Source organism: Antechinus flavipes, chromosome 1 (assembly GCF_016432865.1).
Source record: "Antechinus flavipes isolate AdamAnt ecotype Samford, QLD, Australia chromosome 1, AdamAnt_v2, whole genome shotgun sequence".
Taxonomy (NCBI): domain Eukaryota; kingdom Metazoa; phylum Chordata; class Mammalia; order Dasyuromorphia; family Dasyuridae; genus Antechinus; species Antechinus flavipes.
The window spans coordinates 216811482-216825624 of NC_067398.1; the positions used below are offsets into that span (position 1 = coordinate 216811482).

The 14143-nt window shown below is 31.5% G+C and overlaps 1 protein-coding gene across 1 annotated transcript in view; it reads left to right on the forward strand.

The window, feature by feature from the left end:
- The window catches only part of MFSD14B (major facilitator superfamily domain containing 14B), a 77943-nt gene that overhangs the window by 40880 nt on the left and 22920 nt on the right, over window positions 1-14143 (forward strand). The window contains exon 5 of the mRNA XM_051996700.1: window positions 1558-1672. Within this exon, the coding sequence (XP_051852660.1) occupies window positions 1558-1672 (115 nt within the window). The remainder of the gene's footprint in view (window positions 1-1557; window positions 1673-14143) is intronic.

A 14143-nucleotide genomic window follows, 5' to 3' on the forward strand; every position in this document is an offset into this window, starting at 1 on the left:
TTATTATAAGCAGTGTGCAAGCAGGTTGTGAAATTTCTGTTTTTAGAGAATCAAAACAAATACTTTAAATATTTTAAAATAACTTCTATGACTCTGATGTTATTTTTATTTTAAAAAGCACTTCAGTTATTGTAAGTTGCAGCAGATTCTCAGTTTTTTTCCTTTATGAAAAGAAACTCGTGTTTTGCACAGTATAAATCTCATGCTAATGAAATCACAGATCTTTTATATAAATCTCATACTTGTATTTAAGTGCTTAAATTTACTTTGTATCTATAAGGTACCTTTTAACTTAAAATATTCTAAGAAAAAAATCCCTCTAGACAAGTTTTTCCATAAGATATTACATGGTAACAGTTATCTTAGGATTCATTTTAGATAATTTTAATGAAAATATTAATATTAATAAGTTCTGAGCTTTTTTTCTTTTTCTTTTAAACTGTTCTGTCATAAACTTCTCTTTTTGAGTTAAAGATTTTGAATTTTAGACAATTAGAGTCAGAACTATTATGTATGTTTTTGACTGAACACAGAATTCTTTCCATTTGGACCAGCAAGTAAAGTGTAGTTTTTAACTTTTTACTTCTTCTAACCAAAAATGTATAGTTCTGCATCAGGAGGTCTAGACTTGTAATTGCTGCTATGTGATATAGTGATCAAGACAAGCACTGGATCTGGTGTCAGGAAGTCTTGAGTTCAAATTCAACCTAAGACACGTAACTAGTTATGTAATCCTGGCAAGTCATTCCCTTAGCCTCAGTTCCCTCATTTATGATATGGGAATTGTAATAACACCACCTACCTCCCAAGGTTGTTGTTAGGATAAAATGAGATAATAATTTGAGATAATGAGATTAAAAAGGTTTGTTTGAATAAATAAAATTTGTTTGAGATAAATGAGATAATAAAGTTTGCTTCTTGCAAACCTTAAAGAGCTATATAAATGTTAGATATTATCATCATCATAATATTCAATTTATACTTCAAACATAAGGATAACAAAATTTCTAGTTAGTTCTTGTCACATACTTTTGTATCTGTCTGCTTCTGTACATTTTTTTTTTTTAATTTAATGGAAGCAACATAATGGACACATTATCCAGTAGGCAGGCTAAATTAAGAATGAGTATAAATTATTCCTTTTGGGCAGAAATAATTTTTAAGTTATAATAAAATTATTAATTTTTAAATTGTTGATCTTAGTTTTAATAACTTTTTTACAATTTGTCAAGAAAAAGCATTTCATTTTTATGAGTGAGGAATGTTGATGTTTATGTCCTAGAGGGAGAGAGTTCCTAAGAGTTTTATTTCTGTTAACTAAATAAATGATAAGTCATAATTCATAGTAAGTAGGAAAAAAGATTTTGTGAATTTTAATTGTATAAAGCACAGCCAAAGACATGATGTTTATAAATGCATATACATATATATGTGTGTATAATATATACTACATATTAAATAAATATATATATATATATTTATAATTTAATATATATAATAAAATATGAGAAGGTTTGTAAGGCAGTCTTTATTTTTAATTTTTTTTTTCCTTTGTAGGTGGTACTTTGCTATGATTTCTGTCTCTGGAGTTTTTTCAGTTACTTTCTCTGTAATATTTGCATATGTTGCTGATATTACTCAAGAACATGAGAGAAGTACAGCCTATGGATTGGTAAGTTATCAGATGGACCTTTTTTTTGCAATCAGTAAAACACCTTGGGAAGGTATAGATAGCACTGAAAATTCATACAATGCCAATCTTAAAATTATGGGTGAATGTTAATTCAAAAATTCACTACAAAGGAGATTGTTAGAGTGTTAAGAGAATACTTGAAGAAAGAATGAGGAGTCAGTATTACAAAATTAAAATCTCCTATTTCTTTATACATTCTGTATACAAAACTGATTGGGTATAGGTCATAAGGAATATTAAAAGAAAAGAAATGACTCACCCTTCTTTTTTGGGGGGAGTTAGGGAAAGATAAATGTGAATTTAGTTATATTGTCCTAAAATAGACAAAGGTTATCAAATGTGGGATAGGGAAAAAAGCATTAGACTTGTAATTAGTAGATTTGGAGTGAAGCACTGGTTTGTTTTCTTTTCCATTTTGAGCAAGTAGCTCCAGTTTTTAGTCTTATCTATAAAACTGGATAATAAAATTGGTTATCTACAGGGTTGTTTTTACTATAGCATGATGATGGTGGTGGCGGTGAATGTGAAGAAGAAAATTTTATAAGTTATCTTTCTTGGTTAATTTAACGTGGGTAAGAAATGATAACTTTTTGTTTCTATATCTTTAAATTCCTTCAATATGAACAGTTCTTCTATATAAGGTATTTCAGAAATTAGCAGCTAATTTGAAATGGTATGTTATAGATTGAAAATATATTGCAGAGCTAACAAACATATAGTGGATGGATGATTAGAATTCAAAAATATTTTGACCATTTAGCACTTTGGGAATGAATCTAGTAGAGTCAGATTTAATAGTGTTAAACATGTACATATATAAATATAGGTAGATGATTGTCTTAGAGTTGAATTTAAAAAATCAGTTTCATAGAGAAAAGATAGGATAAGACTGCTGCAAGTCAGGATTTTGACTAAAAAAGATATAGGGAGGGGCAGCTAGATAGCACAGTGGATAAAGCACCAGCCCTTAAGTCAGGAGGACCTGAGTTCAAATGTGGCCTCAGACACTTAACACTTCCTAGTTGTGTGACCCTGGGCAAGTCACTTAATCCCAATTGCCTGAAGGGGGGGAAAAATACAGGGCTTTTAGTGGATTCCACATTAGTCAACAGTATTTTATAGCAGCCAAGAAACCTAATCAATCAGCATTTATTAAGCACCTGGTATATATTCCTAGGTCACTGTTTTCCTGACACTACTTTTGACAAACCATAACTGTAATTTTTTTTTTTTTTTCAGTTACACATGCCAGATTTTAAGAATATTCAGGGCAAGGCAACCAGGATGAAGGATCTGAGAGTATGTCATGAGAATCAGTTGAAGTAACTAGGAATGTTTAGCTTGACAAAGGGAAGACTTTGTGGGGAACATGATAACTCTTATTGAATATTTGACCTGCTACTGGATAGAAGAGGGATTTGCCTTGATGAACATGGTCTTTCAGTAAAGGTCTTCATTTTTTTGGAGGGGGGCGGTGTACTGGACCCATTTGGCAATCTGATAAAGTCTATAACCTCTTCTCAACAATGCTTTTTAAGTTTATAAAATAAGATAAAAATAAAAGTTCAAAGGAAACCAGTTGTATTAAAATACAATTAAATAAAAAAAAACATTTTCTAGACTTCGGGTTTGAATATTTAACTTAGAAGGTAAAGTGGAAGCAATAGGTAGAAATTTCAGAGAGGTAGATTTTGCCTTTCTAACAATTAGAATGATGAAAAGTAGAATGAACTTCCCAGGAGGCTGCAGTTTCTCCCTCTTTGGGTTTCTTTAAGTGAAAGTCAAATGACTATTATTTTATAGAAAAGTTTTTTTTCCCTCTCTTTCTCCCTCCCTTCCCCCTTTCTTCTCCCTCCCACTCCCCCCCACTAAATAGAATAGAAGGCCTCTCAGGTCTGTGAGTCCTGTGAACTCTGAAATTTAAGAAATTCAGATACTAAAATCCAAGCCTTGAATTTTTTAAACATTCTTCAGTATGCTTAATTATATCCTGATAAAGTTCTAGTTAAGATTTTCTAGTTTTGGGAGGTGGAGTAGGGTAGTGGGGTGGTAAGAAATATTAACATAGTGAATAACATTGATTGTGCTGCATTTCGAGCTCAAGTAGTTGGTTATATCTTATAACACAAAAACCTTATTCATGAATAAACAGCTTTAAAAATCACAAGCACATGATTTCTCAGTAAGCAAAATACTTTTGATATTAATTCAGAGAATGAATTACTGCACCTAGCAGTCGCATTTACTGACTCTGAGATCTTGATTAATGACTTGACCTTTTTGTGCTTTTGTTTCCAGCCTTATAAATGGTAATAGGAATGCTTACTACTTGTATATATTGTTGGGGAATGTGGGGATTGAAAGGTCATTTGTCCCTTACTTTATTGAGTCAGTAATGAATTCTTGTCTGAGGTTTTTGGAGCATCTGGAGCCCTGTTAAATAAAGGTATATTAAATATGAATACCAAAAAGTATGGCCTTTATTCTGCCAAGCATTTGCACTGTAGAAAATGTTCTATTGTAACATCTGGGAATTCGCTATCCATCCATAAAACCAGTTGTTAATGTAATGTGTTCAGAAATTTAGCACATTAAGATAATCCTCTCAAGATTATTTTTTTACCAGATAAGAGGAATAGCAAGCCTTGGCGATTGTTGAGTTAGAAATAACTGTAATTGTGTCAATCCGAGGGACTTTTATTAAGGAGGGAATTTTGTATATATGTTTTTAAGCTAATTTTTTTATATCCTCATATTACTTTTTTTTTGAAATTTGATTTATTTTTATGGTCTATCAGATGAGAAATACGCATAAATATATATTGTACATTTTATTGTTCCATATAGATTTATGTTAATATCAACATCTGGAAGAAAACCATCAATCTAGAAGTAAATGGGAAAAGAACTTTGAGGAAAATAGCTTTTGGCAAAACTCAGGAGAGTAAATTAAGATGTGGAGATCCAGAGAGGATTTTAGAATTGTGAGTAAATTTAGGGGTGATTATTTGGTTTCCCTTAGGTGATTTCAGGATATAGAACATTAGAAAGGGTAGAGATAGTTCCTAGAAACAAAAATATTCATAGATAAAATTTAGTATAGAGGACAAAAAGATCTGTTTCCTTGTCATCCTAAAAAACAATCATTGTAGTATACATAATTGTCGTTCATAATAAAGACCCTGTATGTGGCAAAATAGGCAGGAATAGGGAGAGGGGAAAGTGAGGTCTAAGAGAAAACTTTGAGTTGGAGAACTCACAAACAAGAAACATCACTTGTGGTGGGTAGATCTTACAGTAGTGATTAAAAGGAAGTAATGAAAGGTGTAAAAATCAGTGTTTGTGATTAGATAAAGAGAAGGTCTGTGGAATGGGAGCACACCATTCAAGTATAGGTTGCTTATGTTCACTTTTTTTTAATCTTCTTTGCAAAGAGAGTGGTGGGAATAGAAGAAAAAAAAAGAAGTATTGAAGTTATCAATGGAAACAAATACATTTAATTATAATTATGAATATGAATATAAATGCACTCATTTAATAGAATAGGGCAAGAAGAATGGATAAAATCTCTCAGAATATAAAAATATTTTGTTTACTAACTAACTAGCATCTTTATAAAACAAAAATTTATACAGTTAAAAATAGGGGCTAGAACAGAATTTATTATATATAAGACTAGCTAAAAAAATTGGAGATTGCAATCTGTTCTCAAAAACAGTAGTAAAAGTAGCTATGATTAAAAGAGCTGAGCAAGGAAAATAAGTACATAATGCTTATAGGTATCATTGAAAGTGAAATAATAACAGTATTTAACATATGTACCTCTTGACAAAATATCCACTTTAAGGAAAATTAATTGATTTGCAGAGAGAAATAGATGGCAAATCCATAATGGTTTGAGGATTTCAGTGTATTCCTTGTGTAATGTTCAGGTTAGCTTTCTGGAGATCCTGGGGATCAGCCCGAGTGCTTGTTCTTAGTGGCGAAGTGATGAAGGTAGGAGAGCCACCATGAGGCTGGTCAAAGATGGAATGTCTCATTTGCAATCCTTCTCAGCCCTTGTAATCATACCTTGGTATGATTATATCATTACAGCACACTATGTATGTGTTAGCTAAAGAACTATTACATCACCATGCCAAATACAAAGTATATGTATACTAAGAACCATCATCTCATCAATTCCATTGAATTAACACCTTGTTGTATGTAACCTTGCTTCAAGTATACTTCTCCAGAGTCTGGCCCTCTACACCTTTGAAGACCTAGAGAAAAAAATTATCTATCTATCTAGAGAGAGAGAGAGAGAAGAAAAAATATTTATATTTGAAGAAAAATATATATGTATATAAATAAAAGACAGAAGAAAGACGTTAGGGATCTTAATAGAACTTTAGAAAAAGGTTAGATTTCTGGGAATAGAAAATAATATTCATTCTCTTTTGTATATGGTATCTTTACAAAGATTAGATATACTAAGGGCATAAAGAACCTCATAGACAAATATAGAAAAGCAGAAATGTTAAAGAAATGTTTTATTTCTTCAAAATACAATTAGATTGCATTCAGTAGAAGGCATTTGAAAAAAGGACTCAAACTTGAATGAACATTAAATAATCCTAAAGAATCTGATGGATCAGAGAACTAAATAGAAATAAAAGATAATTTCATCAGAGAAAATCACAAAACTGAAATATCTTTGAGAATTTTGGGAATACAGTCAAAGCTATATCTGAAGAAAATTATTTCTCTTAACACTTTGATCAAGAAGGAGGAGAAAGGACTAACCAGTAAAGGCAAGCGGCTTATAAACAAATAAACTAGAAAGTCTACATTCCAAAAAAAAATCCATCTGAAGAAAATTGAAAATTTTAAAACAAAATTGAAAAAATCCCTAATGAAACGAGACCAGAAGTTGTTTCTTTGGTGGGGAAAGAACTGGAGAGAAATCTAACAAAATTGATAAAGTGTTCACTTGAAAATTGCCATTAAAAATGACAAAGGAGAATTCGTAGCTAATGAAGAGGAACTAAAGGAAATTACTAAAAACATTTGTACATTTAAATGCCAACAGTCACAACAACAACTAAAAAACTCTGACTCACTATTTGCAAGAATATACAATACCAACATGAACAGAATGAGAAATTATAAATTTAAATAACACAAATTCAGAAAAACTGAACAAGCTATAAGTGAATGGGAAGAATGGAAGGGATTTAAGTGAGGATAAGGGAGAGGGGAAAAGTGTTGATGGATTTCCAACTGAATTTTATTAAGAAATCAAAGAAGAATTCATTTCAATATTATATAAATTGCAAAAATAGGAAGAGATCCTACTAGATGGTTCTATGAAATTATTAAGGTCTTGATGTATAAACCATGGAGAAACAAAACAGAAATAGTAAATTACTCTAATGAATATTGACATAAAAATAATGCTTAAGATGTGAGCAAAGATGCTCCAGTAATATATTAAATATTATACCATTGTTACCAGGTTGGATTTTTATTTTTATTTCATTTAATTTTTTAATCAAGAATGTAGGATGGATTCAATATTAGAAAAATGAGAAACATAAAAACCAATGAAAATCCCATTATTTTATCAGTAAATCCTCCCAAACACAATGGCCATTTATGCTTAAAGAAAAATTGGAAAGCATAAGAATAAACATTTTTTTCCTGAGGCAATTGGGATTAAGGGACTTGCCCAGGGTCCCTAGGAAGTGTTAAGTATCTGAGGTCACATTTGAATTCAGGTCCTCCTGACTTCAGGGCTGGCGCTGTATCCACTGCACCATCTAGCTGCCCTTGTTGTTGTTAGTATTGTATTTGGCAAATTGAAAACTAAAAGATAGCATCATCTTTAGTCGAAGAATTCTAGAGGCCTTTTCAATAAGATTTGGGATAAAATATCTTTAAAATATCAAGCAATTCCTCCTTTATTATAATTTTAGAAATTACAGCTTATACGAATAAGAAACAGAAAAGAGACGGCGAAATTAAGCCTCAGTAAAGATGAAACAATTACTTGTTGCAAATGAAATGATAATCTACTTTGAGAATTGTACAAAATGATTTAACTATAAATTAATTGAAACTATAAGTTCAGGAGACTCACAGGATATAAACTCATAAAAACAATCAGCTTTTCTGTGTATTAGCACCCAAAACCTGAAAGATGCTATAGGAAAGAAAATTTCATTCAATTATACTACAAAACATAAATATTAGAAGTTTTCCTACTAACACATATGTAAATAAATATATATATATATATATATGTACTCAATCAAAAAGGTACTTGATTGATACAGAGTCACTGAATCTTTAGAGGCTTAGGAGAAATGAAGTGATTTCTTATACTGAGTTTTAAAGAGGACTTCATTTTACTATCTTTCTTATATTAAAAAAAATTCTAGTAGGTACTGCTCCAAAGCAGCTGCTTGAACTTAAATTGGTTACTTGAAATCCATTTTATATATGTTTAAATTGGATTTCAAAATGTGAATTTCAGTTGACCTGTACTCATTACAGAAGTTATTCTCTCAGGGAAAATGATTTGTCAAGTGTGCAGGATCATTAATAGTAGTAAGCCTAGTTACTTTGACAGCTTGTCATTTACTAATGAAAACGTCTTACAAAAAGAAAGGAAAGATTATAAGAGCAACTAAGTCCTTTTTGTTACTACTTTTCTAAATCTAATAATTAACTCTTCTCTTTCATGAATCACATAGCTCTGGCCTTATTTTGACACCATGCTGAAATATTCCAGTTTTCATCTTTATGTTCACTTTCCTTTCCCTTTTTCTTTTCTGTATATTGACTATTGGAAATCAGGTCACTGGGAAAAATCAATCAGCATAAAGGTAATTTTAGTGACAGTTTCTAGGAGTATTTGTTTTGTAATAGATGGAGTGCTTGGTTTAGAGTTAGGATCTTAATTTAGAATCACACTTCAGACATATTTTCTCAGCTCTAGAATGGAGATTATAATCGTACCTACTTCCCAAAATTGTTGTGAGGATTAAAGGGGAGGGTAATAAATAAATGGACAAATAAATATGTATATAATGCTCATAATCATGTGTGTGCACGCACACGTTAATAAAAAATTCACCTTTAGGTGATGTAGAAATATTTTTATTTCTTTAATCAAATAGCCTCATAAGAACGTAGATCCTTTCCTACCCTTTTCAAATGGTATCAATAGAATCATGAAGATTTTAGTTATTATTTTAATATTTTATGATGTGAGAAAAAAAAAAACCCAGCTATCCAGTAGCTATGTTACAAAAATAGAATTAGTAATATTTCTTATCTATCTCAGAGCAGATTTGCAGGTAATTTTTCTTACTATGCAACATTAAATATGCCCTTTATATTTTTAAAATTTAAACATTTATGGGTTATTGGGGAATAAAAGATCCCATCTCAATTTCAACAGCAATTAACGCCTGCCTGTCACATTTTATTCTGGCTAATGAGATAAGAACATTTGTTTGAGAGTGATGATTTGATCCTAATCTATTCTAAGTTTAATGACCTGGGCAAGTCATTAAATTCTCTTAGTAGTTTTCATTTGTAAAATTGGTCACTGTTTAGCACTTAGCATAGTGTCTTGGTCATAGTAAGTGAGCTCTTAATAAATGCTTGTCACTGCCTTCTTTTTTCACAGGTTGTTATGACAAAAAGATAATATAATGGAAAATGCTTTGAAAAAATATAAAATCAATGTTTTTAGGACTAGAAAGAACCTGTGAAACATCTTGCCCAGCCCCCTGAGTTTTTCTGTGTAAAAATCTTATTCAAATTTTTTTCCTTTAAATAAAATGTTATTGGTATTTCTTGTTTTGATATGGCAGATATTTCCAAAATTTAATATTCCCATAGACTGATAGCCTAGATTACTTTCTATTTTTGTAGTTTATTTATGATTATTGTTGTTTGTCTTTTGGAAGACCGTGACATCAAAGAGGTGGTGGTACGACATGTAAGTGACTTGAATTTAAGTGAAGGAGGGCCCTGTAAAGTCACCAGCCTCACTTTCTCCTTCAGAGTCATCTGGGTCCAGTGGTAAGATTACATGGAAGGATGACTGGAGATGGCTTTCTACATGTGGTTAACAGAAAGGATATAATGCTGGGGTTGGAGTCAGGAAGTGAATTTAATCATAGACTCAGATTCTTACTAGACTCTGGAAAATAATTTTACTTCTGATTGCTTCAGCTTATTTAATTATGAAATGAGGATAAATAATAGTACCTCCCCTTAGGGTTATTGTGAGAATCAAATGAGATAATATTTTTAAAGTATTTAGCACAATATAGTAGACATAGTACACATAGTAGACACTTAATAAATTCTGCTTTTCTTCCTTCCTTTAACTTTAATTATGTGATACTGATATTTTATTTGATCCTCATTGACTTCATTTATATCATTGTTGTTATTGTATATATTCCTTTGGCTTTTTGTCTTTGTTTTGCATCACTTGATATGTCATCTCACATTATTTTTATTTTCCTTTTCTATTACACATAATTATCAAAGGTCTTTATTTGGAGGAGGGAGAAAAGCTTTGCAGCAAGTTTCTCTGATAAAGTTCTCATTTCCAAAATATATAAAGAAATGAGTCAAATTTATTAGAATATGTTTTCCTACTCTCATAGTTTCTTATGGAGCAATAGTATTCCATTACATTAATAAACCACATATTATTTAGTTGTTTTCTAATTGATGGACAGCCTATGAAGTTTCCAGTTGTTTGTCACTACAAAAAAAAAAAAAAAAGAGCTGTTAAAAATATTTTTGAACATAGGGATTCTTTAAAAATAACCTTTTGGAGGACTATAAAGCTGTGCATACCTTTTTATCTGGCAATATTACCACTAGGACTATATTCCAAAGATGTCAAAATGAAAAAAAAAAAAAAGCAAAGAGGACTTAGTTGTATAAAAATAGTTATAGCAGCTCTTTTTGTGGTAGCTAAGAACTGGAAATGGAGAGAATAGCCTAGGCAATGGTTAAATAAGCTATGATTTTTTTAAAAATAGCTTTTTATTTACAAAACATATGCATAGGTAGTTTTTCAACATTGACCTTTGCAAAACCTTCTGTTCTAACTTTTCCCCTCCTTCCTTTCCCCTCCTCCCCTAGATAGCAGGTAGTCCAATACATGTTAAATATGTTAAAGTATATGTTAAATACAATAGATGTATACATATTTATACAGGTATCTTGCTTCAAGAAAGATCAGATTTAGAAAGAAGGTTAAAAAAAAAAACTTGAGAAGGAAACCAAAAATGCAAGCAAACAATAACAGAAAGAAATAGAAAGAGTGGAAATGCTATGCTGTGGTCCACACTCATTTCCCACAGTTCTCTTTCTGGGTGTAGTTGATTCTCTTCATTACTAAACAATTGGAACTGGTTTGGATCATCTCATTGTTGAAGAGGGCCACGTCTATCAGAATTGATCATCATATAGTATTGTTATTGAAGTATATAATGATCTCTTAGTTCTGCTTATTTCATGCATCAGTTCATGTAAGTCTCTCCAGGCATCTCTGAAATCATCCTCCTAGTCATTTCTTACAGAACAATAATATTCCATAACATTCAGTGTGGTATATGATTTTAATAGGAATGTTATTGTGCTATGAGAAATGACCAGCAGGATGATTTCAGAAAAATTTCAGAAAAATCTGTTAAAAAACCTGATGTAAAATGAAGTCAGCAGTACCAGGAGAATGTCGTACACAGTAACAGCAATATTATATAGTGAAAAATTGTGAATGACTTAGCTGTTGTTAGGAATATAGTGATCCAAGATAATCCCAAAAGACTTATAAAGAAAGAATTGAAACTGAATACAGACTGATGCATGCTATTTTTCACTTTTTTCATTCATTTAAAAAAAATTGGAGCTGTCTTATTCAAATTAATGTGGAAATGTTTAACATAATTGAGCATGTATAAACTCAGTTGGATTGCTTATTGTCCCATGGAGAGAAGAGAGGAGGAAGGGATAGGAGGAAGGGATAGACTTTGGAACTCAAAGCTTGAAAAAAAATTTTTAAAAATTGTTTTAACATGTAATTGAGAGAAAAATTATCTTTAAAAAAATTTTCTGAATAAAATACTTGTATTGGTGTTGCTGGATTATAGAATGTGTACAATTTAGTAAACTTTAGAGCAGAGTTTCATTTTGCTTTCTAGAATAACTGGGCCAATTCACAGTTCTACCATCATCAGTATGCATCAATGCTTATTTTCTCACAGTTCCACTAATATTTGTCATTTTCTTTTCTTTTTTTTTTTTTTTTTGGTCAGTATGAAGTAAAACTTAAGGAGTTGTTTTAGTTGGCCTTTTCCTACTCATTAATAATTAGAATTTTTCTTTGGTAGTTTGATTATTGATAGCTATTGATACTTTGGATATTTTCTATTGCTGAATATATGCTTCACATGTATATTTTGTAGAGAAATAAGTCAGAACACTGAATTCTTTTTTTCTTTTGTTTTCTTTATCTTATTCCCTATACTGACTACATCAAGAACTGATGTAGTCCAGGAACTACAGTAACTGTGAGATGTGACTTGGATAATAGGAGGAGCAGAAGCAGCAGAATTGGAGATTGTAGAGACCAAGAAATCAGTAGGGCTCATTAGGCATTCAGTCCAGTCCTCACTCCCCGCCTGTACCTTATTGGTGCAGTGAATAGGAAGACGCCAAATGAGTCAGGGCTACTCCAGGATATGTGGGGCTACATAGGGTAGCCCAATCAGGCTTGAGGCCAGCTGGAAGTTGGTTGTAGCTTTGAGAAGTGAAGGTCAAAGTCATTGGACTGAGTGGAACAACTGCTGAGAGCAGCAAGGCTAGATTGTCAGGTGGGAAGTGACAATCAGTAAATACTTGTTAATCTTATACTATATACCAAACACTGGGTTAGGCGCCAGTTAGGGTAATACAAAAACCAAAATGAAAGTACCTTCTCTTAGGGAAGTTTCCATTCTATGGGAAGAGACAAGTATACATTTAACCAATAATTTTGAGGAGAAGGCATTACCTGCTGGAGTCTCAGGAAAAGCTTCGTATACATGGTAACATTTGAACAAAGTCTAGAAAGAATCCTAAGAAGCCAAAGGGAAGAGGAGAGTGCATTACAAACACAGACCTAGCCTCTGCAGGGGCACAACAGCAGGTAATGGAGTGGTAGAGTTTCATAAAGTCAGTTTGACTGAGCCACATTGGGAGCAGACAGGAGTGATGTGTCCTAAGACTGAGTATGAACAAAACAAGGTTGCAGTCAGGTTGTGAATTCTTTTAAATGTTAAACAGAAAGAAGGTAATACTTCAGAAGCTTATGGAGAAAAGACCAATTAATGGAGAAGTTATTTCAAAAGAAAAAGAATTATGTAGATATTGAAAATATCAGGAATGGAAATGAAAAAGAAGAGGCAATGTATGTCCTCCTTTAAATCTGCAAGGGAGTCTTCATATGTATATTTTGTAGAGAAATAAGTCAGAACACTGAAGCTTCTTCAAAACATGGTTGATCTCAGATAGAAACTATGAGTCATGTATTGAGCCCTTTGAGAAGTTCTGCTATCATTATAGCTAAATGTGGTCTCTTGAGTTAGTCCAAGTTACACCACCCACTTTGGAACCCTCAGAAATGAAACTAAAGGAAATAGAAGTTATCAAAGGGTTGGATATGCACAGGATGTGCTTGGAGCCAATCTAAGATACGATTTCTGTATTTATGTGTATATATGTCTAGTACTTATAGGTAAAGATTATAATGTAGTATACTATAGCCTGCTTTTTATTTGCTGAATATATGCTTCTGAATGTCAGAAATCTAGTTGGAATTCCAGTTTTTCCCTAGGAACATAATTTAAAGAGAAATTACAGTATAATCTTTTATTTTTGGTAGTAGAAGATGAGTAATGCTGATAATTGAAATTTATAGTATAGATATTTTTAAAAAATGAAAACATCAGCCTTTTCCAATTTCAAATATTCTTTCTTGATCTGCTTATGTTTTGTTTTCTGTCTTTCATTTTCATGGAGTATCCAACAAACCCTAAAGTGGTAACAAAATGAGAGCATGGACTAAAAAGAAAACAACTTAGCTAATTTAGAAATTAAATAATTTTTTTCCAGAGAAGTTTTATGTTGTGATATTTCTAACTTAAATATTTTCCTTATTAAAATATTTTAGATATTGTCATGGTGGTTATTTATAATGGTCATTTCTAATTATAGCAAGATTCCTAACTTTTTACTTATAGCACATAGCACCTGTTAATAATTATTAGACTATTTTTTGAACAAAATTTATTTAAATTTGCTTCAAGTGCCACTGATTTCTATGTGTATAAACTTTCTCTGAGTGTATATACCTATGTATGTGTACATACATACACACACATCTCAGAC